Here is a 12,845-nt window from a genome sequence, read left to right as displayed (position 1 = left end):
CCATCTTGCTATTTGCCTTTCGCACTATTTTATTGCTTAGTGATTTTTGTCTTTCACTGTACTACTGCTGCACAACAAATTTCACGGCATAGGTCAGTGACAATAAACCTGATTCCAAATGACACATTTAATTATTTAGATCCCTGTCTGTCCTGAACATTAAATTAGAAAAGGACAATTCTGTTCAGTTACCAGAAAAACTTGTGTTGTGCTGAAATATACTTTTTTGCTGGCAGATGGGAAAGGAACATTTATTAAGATCCTGTTCCCAGATCAATACATTTATATGACTATCAGTGTGCACACTTTGCTAGGTTAAATCAGGAACACACTGCAACAGCACATTTGACTTCCAGTTCACCTGCTTACTCATTTTTAAGTCCAGTAGCAGAGCTTAATTGGTGCTGATTGAGGACCAGATGCATTAACATTTGATCCCTTTATACTTTAGGACTGGGCTTACGATCCATTGCCTGACACTAAGTCACTACTTGCAGACTTTTCAATTCCACAGGATGCCATGGCAGTCAAACTTGCAGTTCCACACAGTTGTAGAACATCAGTGCAAGAACAGGGCAAGTGGAGCATAATCTAACTTATATTTCAACAAGGTGGATTTTATAGAACTGCCATACTACATGGTCAAATCTCCATAATAAATCTATTGTACACTTCAATATGGTCTTGGCTTTTTCCAATTTTAATTTTAGCTGAAATTGAGGAGGTGTGTATCTCTTAAAGAGCAAGGAGACTCTGCTGGACTAAACAGCTAGGTACCAAATTAAGAAGCGAACCAGAACAGATAATAATTGATATCTTGTTTAATATCCAGCTGAGAGACCGCTTTAACAGATTGTACCCAAGAGAGTTAAAAACACACGTCAAATACTGGTGCGGAAGAAATGGGTCTTAATAGAGCACTGACATTGCAACTGGGAAGAGGGAATTGCCACACTAGGACAAGACAGACAATTGAAAACTACCTGAATGGTCCTCTGATGATTGAGTGCATTCAGGACAGTGAGAGGGCAGTGCAATAAAACAAATGCAAGTGTGTTTCAAGGAACTCTCAAGTCCATATAAAGGGATATAGCATTCATGATGGAAGCCTTTGGTGACTGCAAAGAAAAATATTTAGGCAGGGTTGTGTAACCATCATTATGTAATGGCTAACTTGAGTACATAATTTATAGCAAATATTCCCTGTAAGACAAAAACCAAGAAAAAATAATTCAGTTTCCCAGAATACATTACTATTGATGAATCTGCAAAAATGAAATATTTTCCAGGAATACATTAATTTTTGTAATCAGAAAAGGCTGCGTAAAACCCAATAGGAAGTTTGTTACAATAATCAGTTAAGCAAGAAATAGTTACAAGGAAGGTCTAGTCTGAAACATTAACTGTTTGTTCATTTCAATAGAGGCGACCTGACCTGCTGAGGGCCGCCAGCATTTTATGTGCTACAGTGAGAATTCAAAGTGAATGGTTGAATATCAAGAATATTAGTAATACTGCAAAAGAAATTGTTTATAATATTACAAGAAAATGTAGTCGACTTGATAATTTTAGAAGTGAATTGAGGAACAAGACATTGACAAGAGTGGGAACAAGTAAATTAACAGGACATCAAAACCAACTAAAACCTTCTATAAGAAATACTAGTAATAGTTAATAATACATAATTTAAAATGATGGACGATTGAAAAGGGGTGTTGTTCAGCTTTCTTGTATAGAAATCATTGAAGATGAATGCAGTTACAATTAAGGATGTAATTGTTACATTGGCTTTTAATACAAGAGGCTTTAAGTGCCACATATTGCAATTCTATACAGCCCCAACAGACCATTATCATTCTATTCTCCTTACCCAAAGGGAAGGGTATACTTGTAATAGGGAGAATGTTGTGATGGGTTATCAGATTAATTCTTGGGATTATTCTGCAAGGAGAAATTAGAAGCATCAATGGTGATTTAAGTGAAACAAAGTGTTTATAGGGCTTGGCAAGGTAGATACAAGATGCTTTCCGTGGTCAGACTGTCTAGATCCAACAAGTCAAAACACACAAAGGATGAACCATTTTGGGCAGATGAGAAGAAATTTCTTTTGCTAGAGAAAGCAGTGTATCTTTGGAATTCTCCAATTTCTGTAGAGGCAGAATTAGTGCATTCAAAACAGATCAAAGGTTTTTAAATTGACGCAGACGTTAAAAAACAGCTATGATTTGACCAACCAGCAAAACACGTTCAGAACTACTGCTTCCAAATGTTCCTCCTAGAAGGAAATCAATCTTAGTTCTTATTAAACAATGCATGACTCGTCACCATTAATGAATTTTGTTTTGCTATTGTTGATGTCCTGATACTATTTTTAGTATGTGAAATTTAGATTAGTGCCAAAAACAGTACGCGCTGTTAAAATTTTGGTTGAGACGATAAGGTGAAAAGATCTAATTTGGAGTCCAAAGAGTGAAGAATATCGATGTTCAGAACAGGTTCTTTTGAATCTGGGAAAGCACTAGTAGAATTACAGGAAAGAATGCAGGAAGGTTTCAGGAAAAGATGAGCAGGGGCAGCTTAAAAGACATTAGACAAGAGCAAATATTAACAGAATTGTCAAAGATCCTCAGGTTTTATTGTGCAAACACAATGGGATCTGCTCGGTCTGATAAGGCTCAGAATGGGGGAAGAGCTACAAGCTGGCAACAGTCATGCCTCTGCCCTTCTCATTGTAAACCTTTGTAATGATCACAATTATGTCATCAGAAATATTATCTAGAAGTAATGACATTTTTAGTCCAACGGTATTTTTTCACTGACGCTTCAAAGTCAAATGTTTGCACATAATATTTCTTCGTTATTTTAACATTGTGCATATGATTGTCGTATTAACGCACAGTTAACTATTCACATTTGGGAAGTTTAAGACAATTGACCTCAAAGGAGAACAGATGCAGATTTTCATTTCCTCCTCCGCAATTAACCCAAATAGCCGATAATAAACGTAAGATTTGACTGTACAATTCGCCATAAGTATCAAGCACTTTCAGATTCAAACAGTTTAATGGAAAATGATAGGTATTTGAGTCTGCAGAGTACATTTGATCAAAGACAAAAATTCTTATATTATGAAAATATTACAAAATGTTTTCACAAGCAATAATTTCAAAATGTTACACTATTTAACTGACCATTCACATAAATCACTTGTGTACACCCTATTGTTTTTACCATAAACGTGTGGGTGTCCAAACACAATCAGGATCTTAACTTCTCTAGCATTGTGTCACATTTCTGACACATTAGTACAGATTGGTAACCACAGTATGAACACTTACACATGCCACATTCACAACAAATGTATGAGGCTAATGCTTTACATGTCACACACGCAAGACCTATTTTAAGTATGCCTGCATGCGATGACTGCGCCAAGTTACCACATGCACCTTCAGCCTGTTGGGGATAAACAGAGTCTTCAGCTTTAAAAAATCTGACGACATGACCCGTGCAAGCTTTCATACTGTTACAGGAAATGGTATGAGCTGTACAACATGTATCACAACAGTAGCGAACTGATTCACCATTGTCAAGACAATTATGCTTTGAGTATTTTCTCAGATCCAAAACATTTCCAGCTGTATTGGGGTCACCAACAGATTTAAACTCAGCTGTGGTTTTATGGAGGTCTTGAGATTCCTCAAATTTATTGTCTTCAATATTCGAAGGAGGAATGTGCTCATTACCAGAGATTCTAGTAACGTGCTTGCTGCAAGTTTCATCCTTACACTGGTCACTACTAGAAGGCCTGTACTCTACATTCATTGCCAAGGGGGACGTGCTTCTATTATATTCATGCTGAGAAGGAGGATTGGTTTGATTATTTGTGCTAGGATTAGATCCTGAATCCATATAAATATCTTCTGCATTGGAGACAGATGCAAGTCTTCTTTGAAGTTGCTTTTCTCTCTGGGTCTCAGAAGCAGAACAGGTCCAGTTTAGCCTTTCCACACAGGTGTCAACACTGGTCATCAGTTTTCTTTGTAAAAGCAGTTCTTCTACTGAAACCTTGCAGTAGCCAAGTTTTCCAACCACTTCTAACAAGATTTCACATTCAGTTCTTGCAACAAAGAAGTTAAACGCCAGACTTATCAATTGTGAAGCCTGTGGAAGATCCCCCACTTCAAGTTCAAGATTATCCTTTACCTGATAGCCCATTCTCTTAAAAATTCTTTCAAGGTCTTCATTGCAGATTGTAGGTTTTAGGTGGTACATATAGGCTCCTGAAAAAGTCTTTTTTTAAAAAAAAAGAAAAACATACGATTAAGATTTTGGACAAGGATGTTGAGGGTGATAGAGAGATGTAGAGGGGAGGACAACAGCAGAAAGTTGATCCAGTGGAGGTACTGTATTGTAAATTCATCACAATTAAAACTATGGACATTCTGGTTTGTACAAAGGTATTGCAACAGACAAAACATACTAGAAAGTAATGCTTTTGTTGAACACTTAGAGCATTTAACTCTTCAAATTCTGTGTAAGCTGGACATCTCAGCCGGCAAAATAAAATTTATTAGCAGACTTACCTTTATTGATTTGAATTCATTTCTCCATGGGTACTGAAAGAGGTTGGCAGCAGCCATTTCCAATAATTCAAAAGCCCCAATCAGCTTCTTGAAAATACTTGGGTAATTATGTGACCTTTGCAAGGATTTGGCAATAATTTCATGCACATCAACCCACAGTAAGGAGGCCAAATGTGCACCACTTTTTATTAACCACTGTCTGATTTCTTCTTTCAATTTGTTATCGCGACAAATTCCATTGTGTCCCAAAGACGATTCTTCACAAACTTTCTTGTATTGTTCAAAATAACATTGTAGTTCAGTGGTCATTCTGAAAGAAAATCTAACACAATTTATTCTATTAGAGCACTTTTTAAGTACACAATTGTTTACATTAGGAATTTAAATGCATACATGGCCTAAACAGGACAATTAACAAGGAGAGAGATTTACTTTCCCACTTAGAAGTGAAGATAATAATCACATGGGTTCATTCCTAATATATATATTTGATTAAGAATTTGAGTCTTTATTACTGTTTTCTCCTTTAACCACTACAGGGCAATTTATATTTTGAAGTACATTAAGATTGACGATTCCTTGCTGAGGGCAGCACAATAGTGTAGGGGGTTAGCATAATTACAGTCCTAGCAATCCAGGTTCAATTCCCGCTGCTGACTGTACGGAGCTTGTATATTTGCCCCCTGACCGCGTGTGTTTCCTCCAGGTGCTCCCGGTTTCTTTCCACATCCCAACAACGTACAAGTTAGCAAGTTGATTGTCATTTGGGTTGTATTTGAGCAGTGCAAGTTCATTAGGCTGGAGTGACCTGTTACTGTGCTGACTGTCTAAGTAAAATAAAATTCAACTGTATTATTATTATTTTGCCCGTGTATTTCCAATCCAAAACTCAGCTACGTTGTAGCATAAGAGTGCATGCGCTGTTAGAATATTACATGTGCTTACTGACAGTAGAGGAAAGATGACCATGGAAGAAAGGGAAGGGGGAGGAGCACCAGAGGGAGGTGATGGGAAGGTATGGAGATAAGGTGAGAAGGGAAAAACGGGAATGGGGAATGGGGAATGGTGAAGGAGGAGGAGGAGGAGGAGGAGGAGGGTGCAATTACTGGAAGTTTGAGAAATCGAAGTTCATGTCATCAGGTTGGAGGCTACCTAAACAGAATACAAATTGTTGCTCTTCCAAGCTGAGTGGGGCTTCATTGTGGCGATAGAGGAGGCCATGGACTGACATGTCAGAACGGGAATGGGAAGTAGAATTGAAATGGTGGCCACGGGGGGAGATACCACTTTTTGAGGCAGATGGAGCATTCTTCCACTCTACATTGGGTCTCACTAGGTGTGGCACTAGTTCTGCTTGCAAATGCAAGTACCAGGAGGGAAATCATTGGGGTGGGACAAGAGAACAAAGGAGTTGGGTAGTGAGTGATCCCTGCAGAAAGTGGGGGGGGGGGGGGGGGGGTTGGATATCTGGGTGATGGGATCCCATTGGAGATGGCATAAGTAACGTGCTAAATGCCTTTTTACCACCCTGTCTAACCATGACAACATTTTCAACAAACTAAGCAATTTTACACCTAGGTCCCTCTGTCTTATTATATTTCCTCACCCCCCCCCCCCCCCCCCAACCAGGATGAAGCTGCTCCGTCACAGGAATCTGCATCAAACTGGGAGAGCAGATTTGGAGATGGCACTGGGAACCCAAATTTAGTGTTTGGGGGGGGGGGCACAAAGTAATTTGTCGATAAATGCCCAGAAGAACACACCACCTAATGAACAACCCAGTTGCCTCCCCTGTCATGCAGCTCTTGGAGTGTCGGTGTGTGGGTCCCACGTTAGTCCCACACTGGAGTGGAAGCAAGTCATCCTCACCCACAGTGTCTGCCCAGGAGGAATGGGAGAGAGGGTACATTAATACATCCACTAAATCACTTCATCTTTTCAATTACTTTCAGTTTTAACAAACTGTGACAACCTGCTGCAGAGCTGCCCGTTGTTTTTAATCATGTTGTTAAAAATGACTTCACTTATTAAGAGTCTGGAAATGATCACAAACATACAGGCCTGTTGAATTAGCTCTCCTGCTCTGAGCATCATAGGCTGCAGCATTTGGCACTTTACCAAAGGCTACAAGGCAGAAATATTCCTCATCCTATTGCGTTAATTATTCAATTCTGTTCAATTTATTTTATTTAGAGATACAGCATAGTAACAGGTGCTTCAGGCCCAACGAGCCCATGCCACCAATTAATCGACTGATGTCCGAAACGTAGAAAGAGGCTGGAGTTCCTGGAGCAAACCCATGTGACCACAGGAACGACGTACAAAGTCCTTACAGAGAGAGGCAGCACTAAACTAGGTCGCTCTAACTGTGGTAGTTTGTGCTGAACGTCGTGTGCCGCCCCCACTCACGGTCTCTTTGCAATTCATTGCCGCCTATTCAACAAGGCTCCTTAATTTAGTGCCATCAGCAAACTTGCTAATCCTCCAAAATACATTCATATCCAAACAATTTACATACACAAGAAATGCAGAGGTTCCAACAATGATCCCTGAGGTTCCCCACTAGTCACAGACATCCTTTAACCATCACCCTCTGCTTCCTCTCATTGAGAGAACCTGAACCTAGCTTGCTGGCTCCACCCAATTGCATGTAACCTAACCCTTCAGATCAACCTTCCATTTGCCTCACTAAAGTTCATCCAGGCAACAATTGCTACCCTACCTTCATCAGACATGACCTGTCATGCACAAAACTGTACTTCATCAGTCCTTAACTGACCCAGCAACAGCAGGTCCAGTCTGCCAAAATTCCCTCCAGTAACTTCTCCACAACTGAAGTCAGGCTCACCAGCCTGTAATTCCCCTATCTGTTCTTGCTGCCCTTCTTGAACAATGAATAACATTAGCCACCCTCCAGTCTTCTGGAAGTTCACAAGTGGCTAATGACAAAACAAACATCTTGACAAGGGCCTCTTGTGATTTCCTTCCTGAAAGGTCTAGGGTGCACTTGTTCAGGCCCTGGGGAGTTGCTCACCTTAAAGTGCAAATACCTCCCTAAGAAGCACACAATCCAAAACCTCACTACTTATCACCCTCATTTCTTTGGAATCCATGATTTTCCCCTCAGTAAACACTGGAGAAATAGACGTTAATCTCTACTATCTCCAGCAGCTCCACACACTGGTGGCTCTGATAGCCTTTAAGAGACTTAGTCTCTCCTTAGTAACCCTTTAACTGCTAACATAACTGAATAACCTCGTGACATTATCTTCAACCCTGCCTGCCAAATCAACTTCATACCTTCGTTTTGTCTTTCCAGTTGTTTTTAATCCTCTTCAACTCACTAAGGGATCCAGTCATACCCAGCTGCCTAACCACAACATACACTTACTCCTTTTTTCTGACCTGAGCCGTGTTTTATTTTGTTAGCCAAGGATGCTTCAGCTAGTTGTGTCTACTCTTCACTCAGACAGGAACACATCACCCAGTCAACCCCAGCCAGATTCTGCCTGATGCTCTCAAAGATATTCCTGCTCTAGCTCAGGACTTTAACCTATGAATCTACTCTATCTTCTTCTGTAACTATTTTAAAACTAATAGAATTATGGTCACTGGACTTCAGTTACTTGGCCACCCCATTTCCTAAAAGAAGGGCATATGTACCTCCCTCTGCAACCAGATCCTTGACTTCATCGGGAGACCACAGCCAGGGCGGATCAGAAGTAACATCTCCTTCTCACTGGTACACCTCAGGAATGCGTGCTTAGCCCACTGCTCTACTTTGTCTACATCTACGAGTGTGCAGCTCCTGACAACTATTGTTGAAGAACTTCAGACGGTGACAATGAGTTGTACAGGATTGAGATAGACAAGCTGGCTGAATGATTATGCAACAACAATTTTGCACTCAGTGTCAGTAAGGCCAGCAACTGATTATTGACTTCAGATAGGGGATGTCAAGGGAAGACCCACCAGTCATCAGTGAGGGATCAGCAGTCAGCAATTTCAAGTTCCTGGGTGTCAGTATCTGGGCCCAACATATTGATACTAGTACAAAGGAGGCATGCCAGTGGCTATACTTCATTAGGAGTCTGAGGAGATTTGGTATGTCACCCAAGATCTGAGAAAATTTCTCCAGATCTACCGTGGAGAGCATTCTAACAGGTTGCATCACTATCTGCTATGGAGAGGCCACTGCATAGGATCAGAAAAAGCTGCCGAAAGCTGTAAACTCAGACAGCTCCATCACGGGTACTAGACTCCCCAGCATCAAGGACATCTTCAAAAGACAGCACCCATCGCTAATGACCCCCATCTCTCACATGCCCTCTTCTCATTATTACCATCAATATTTCAGGAACAGCTTTCTCCTCTCTGCCATCAAGCTCCTGAATGGACAATAAACTCAGGAACGTTAACACAATATTTTCCCTCTTTTTGCTTAATTGTTTATATAATATTCTTATTGCAATTTATAGTCTTTCTTACAACGTATTGCTGCAGCAAACAAATTTCACAACATCTGCCAGTGATATTAAACCTGATTCTGATGTTCTTAGAGCTGCACTTTGCATTCTGGGTGTTCTGGTCTATACTGAGGAAACAGAAATCTCTCACTTGCACTACCCTGCTATTCTCACAACTACTTGCAATTGTCTAACATGTCTGCTCAAGCTCCCGCTGACAATTGGGGGAGGGGCGTTTAAAATAGACCTCTACCAAGTGTCTTTATTCAGAGATACAGTAACACCAAATTTAACAACGTGCAAAAAAAAATTAAACTGACACTTCATGCCTCTTGTTCATAAAGACTGCTGAAGATACCAATCCATCACGATAATGATTACATCCACTAAACACCTTCACCAGCCTTTACACTCCAGAACAACGGAGTTAGAAACGCAATTACCATAAGGCAGAGGCAAATGAAGATTCAAACTCCTGATACACCAATTTGTAAACGTCAAGATGTTTGTTATTACTCAAGATCGTCATTGATAGTGTGGTCAATAAAATGATTTAAAGATAAATTGTATATTAATAGAGCGCAATTGACGTCACTTTTCACTGCACATCAGCATGAAGTGGCAAAATTACTTTGGAGACACCCGACGCTATGACTGAGAGACTTCTGTTTTGCTGGGATTTAGAACGAGTCAAATCCCAGAGCGAATCCAGTCCCCGGGGAAGGATGTTCCCTGTTCTATGCTGGGCTCGAAAAGTCACACAAAAATTAATAAACAGTCAAAAATTCAAAAAAGTCAGAAAACTTTTGAACAAGTTATTTTTTTTAGTATTTTTGAATGGCGGGGGTGGAGGAGGAAACTAATTCCCGTGTCAAATTTATTTGCCGCGAAAAAGTGTAAGAGCTTTATTTTGGACAACCAGGGGGCAGCCACATGGAAGCTCTTTATAACCTACAACTCCAGCTACGATAGGTTTAAGTTTACTTTTTGGGTACAGATATTAAAAACGGCTTTTATATCAATTTCACCACTGTCCCAAGTACGGTGGCTGTCGCGATTGTGACTGCTTTCCCAAACGACACGATGAACGGACGGAACTGAAATCGAAAGTCTTAATTTTCCGTCCCCAACATTAAGCATTGGAATTAACCTCACTTCCCGAGTTTTCGCTCACTTTTAGAGAGTTAGAAATGTCAACAACTATCACTAATCCATACCCCTCGAATGTTGAACAACTTCTCAAGACACGAAGGTGAGAGCTTGATATCGATCTTCTGCCACTGAACGGTTCTTTTAAACTCGCCGACCAGTGACCACCTTAAGATCTAGCTTCGTCTGAAGATAAAGGAATCCCCAAAAAGTACTTCGGAACAACACATAAATATAAAAGATAATAAACTAAACACACACAACTCACTGTCAACAAAAGCTGCGAAGTTGCTTTTCCCTCTAGGGCTCGTGACAAACATAAGCCCGGCCTCCCGCACGTTACTGGTGCATGGGAATGATGGGCATCTCACGTCCGCAATCAGGCGCTGAGGGAGAAACGTGTGCTACCTTGGACCGAAATCAATGATCTCCTTTATCAAACTTGAGCTTAAAGTCACTATATTTACTGAGAACAATGGACTATACAGAAATAGTTATACAGAAGCAATGTTATTTCTGTATACATTGATAGTACAGATGGCATCGATGGTACAATGTCCTCAACTCTATAGCTTCTAATCTGATCCCTTTTGACCTCCTCTCTCATTTTTACCTTTTACTTTACTTTATTGTCACCAAACAATCGATACTAGATCGTACAATCATCACAGTGATACTTGTTTCTGCGCTCCACGCTCCCTGAAGTACAAATCAAAGTAAATATAATAAAAATTTAAATTATAAATCATAATTAGAAAATAGAAAAGGTAAAGTAAGGTAGTGCAAGTCAGGTCCGGATATTTGGAAGGTACGGCCCAGATCTGGGTCGGGATCCGTTCAGCAGTCTTATCACAGTTGGAAAGAAGCTGTTCCCAAATCTAGCCTTACGAATCTTCATGCTCCTGAACCTTCTCCCGGAGGGAAGAGGGACAAAAAGTGTGTTGGCTGGGTGGGTCTTGTCCTTGATTATCCTGGCAGCATTGCTCCGACAGCATGTGGTGTAAATTAAGTCCAAGGATGGAAGATTGGTTTGTTTGATGTGCTGGGCTATGTTCACGATCTTCTGCAGCTTCTTCCGGTTTTGGACAGGGCAACTTCCATACCAGGTTGTGATGCACCCTAGGAGAATGCTTTCTACGGTGCATCTATAAAAATTAGTGAGGGTTTTAGGGGACAGGCCAAATTTCTTCAGCTTTCTCAGGAAGTAAAGGCACTGGTGGGCCTTCTTGGCAGTGGACTCTGCTTGGTTAGACCAAGTCGGGTCATTTGTGATATTTGCCCTGAGGAACTTAAAGCTTTTGACCTGTTCTACCTGCACACTACTGATGTAGATGGGGTCATGCAGTTTGCTACTCCTTCTGAAGTCAACAACCAATTCCTTCGTCTTGCTGATTGAGGGATAGGTTATTGTCTTCGCACTGTTACGAATCCCGTAACTGGAGAACTTACCAGCAAAGATAAAGAGGTCCGTTGAAGACTGATATCACTATTTTCAAATGTTTTTATTTATAAAGGGGCACAAAAGTAAGGTTAATGCAAACATTCAGATAATGCACATCACCAATACGCAATCTAAAGCGCGGGTATAGTCATAATCATCATTAAGAAGTAATCTCGGCTGTTGTCTAGGGGATAATATTTTTGTCCATTGGAAATATAAAAAGTCATTCAGAAGTCTTTCGAGGAATCGCTGTGTTTTAGAGGGATCGCTGAAAATGAAAAGAAAACTTGCCCGTGTCTTTTTGACCACTCCGTTAAAATCAGGGGAGCGTTGGTTTCCCCGTTGTTAGTTCGAAGTCCTTCTCGGTATTATCAGCCACCCGCTCCCCAAGCAAAGGAGTTAGGAGCACACGTGGCGTTGAGTGGCTTCCAGCTCTCCCGGGACGTTGAGTGAGCAAGTTCCTCTGGTGCATCGCTAGGGTACTGCCTCCTGCAGTCCGCTTTTATCTTTACTTGCAGAGTTGTAGCTGTCCATCAAAGTAGGGAGATGCAATCTCCACCCCCACATGGCCCGAGGGTGCTCATGTCCATGGTAGTTGTCACGTAGTAGGGACACACAGGTGCCTCTAAGAACAATAGTCAGAAGCGTTGCATTGTCTCTCACTTTCGAGACCAGAATTAATAGCGATCTTGCGATTCTCCGGAAGGAGGGGGCTGCTCCCGCTCCTTCGGCCCCTCAGAGCTGTGGTACCTTCATAACAGCACCATGCCACCAGGTTCTTAATTTCCTCTCTGTACTCAGACTCATCATTACCCAAGATATGGCCTACAATTGTGGTGTCATCAGCAAACTTATATATTAAGTTCGATGGAAACTTCGATGGTTACCTATTGTGTAACCTACCAGCTTTGCTTCAAGAACTCCTTGTGATATCAAGTTCTACACTCCCCACACTCTTTAAGAATTTTCCTATTAGATTTCTTGGTGATTATCTCAAATTAAACAAAGTACTCTTCTCACCAGTGGTAACATTCTCCTTGTGTCTGTCCTACCAACGTCATCATTTTAAAAACCTCTTATCAAGTCATCCCTCTGTTTTGTTCATACGTGAAAAAAGACCTAGTCTGTTCATCCTTTTCTGATGTGTGACTCTGAACTCTGAATCTTGATCCTTGTAGACCTTTCCAGCTTCTCAGGCTTTAA

General features: G+C 40.9%; 1 protein-coding gene across 3 annotated transcripts; it reads right to left on the bottom strand.

Annotated features, from left to right (window-relative positions):
- Positions 1 to 10: 10 nt before the first annotated feature.
- spata2l (spermatogenesis associated 2-like) lies at positions 11 to 10,520 on the bottom strand. 3 transcript variants are annotated; one of them, XM_059993130.1, is made up of 3 exons: positions 10,470 to 10,520; positions 4,587 to 4,908; positions 11 to 4,293 (listed from the first exon to the last, which is right to left on the bottom strand). In XM_059993130.1, exons 2-3 carry the CDS (start codon positions 4,893 to 4,895, stop codon positions 3,259 to 3,261), a joined length of 1,344 nt encoding a protein of 447 aa, XP_059849113.1. In that variant the 5' UTR covers positions 4,896 to 4,908; positions 10,470 to 10,520; the 3' UTR covers positions 11 to 3,258. The 3 variants fall into 3 exon arrangements, with proteins under 3 accessions (XP_059849113.1, XP_059849111.1, XP_059849110.1); XM_059993128.1 differs by lacking the exon at positions 10,470 to 10,520 and adding an exon at positions 10,270 to 10,449; XM_059993127.1 differs by lacking the exon at positions 10,470 to 10,520 and having other exon boundaries at positions 4,587 to 10,449.
- Positions 10,521 to 12,845: the final 2,325 nt, after the last annotated feature.

The sequence above is a fragment of the Hypanus sabinus genome, chromosome 17 (assembly GCF_030144855.1).
Source record: "Hypanus sabinus isolate sHypSab1 chromosome 17, sHypSab1.hap1, whole genome shotgun sequence".
In the NCBI taxonomy this organism is placed as follows: Eukaryota; Metazoa; Chordata; class Chondrichthyes; order Myliobatiformes; family Dasyatidae; genus Hypanus; species Hypanus sabinus.
Note: the sequence above shows the minus strand (reverse complement) of the source record. Positions and strands in the feature narration are given on the sequence as shown.

Bases quoted from the DNA above. Each gene is read 5' to 3' on its own strand.
- spata2l (XM_059993130.1), bottom strand. From the start codon at position 4,895: ATGACCACTGAACTACAATGTTATTTTGAACAATACAAGAAAGTTTGT. The intron at 4,294-4,586 runs GTAAGTCTGCTA...TTTTAAAAAAAG, and splicing joins ATGAATTCAAATCAATAAAG to ACTTTTTCAGGAGCCTATAT.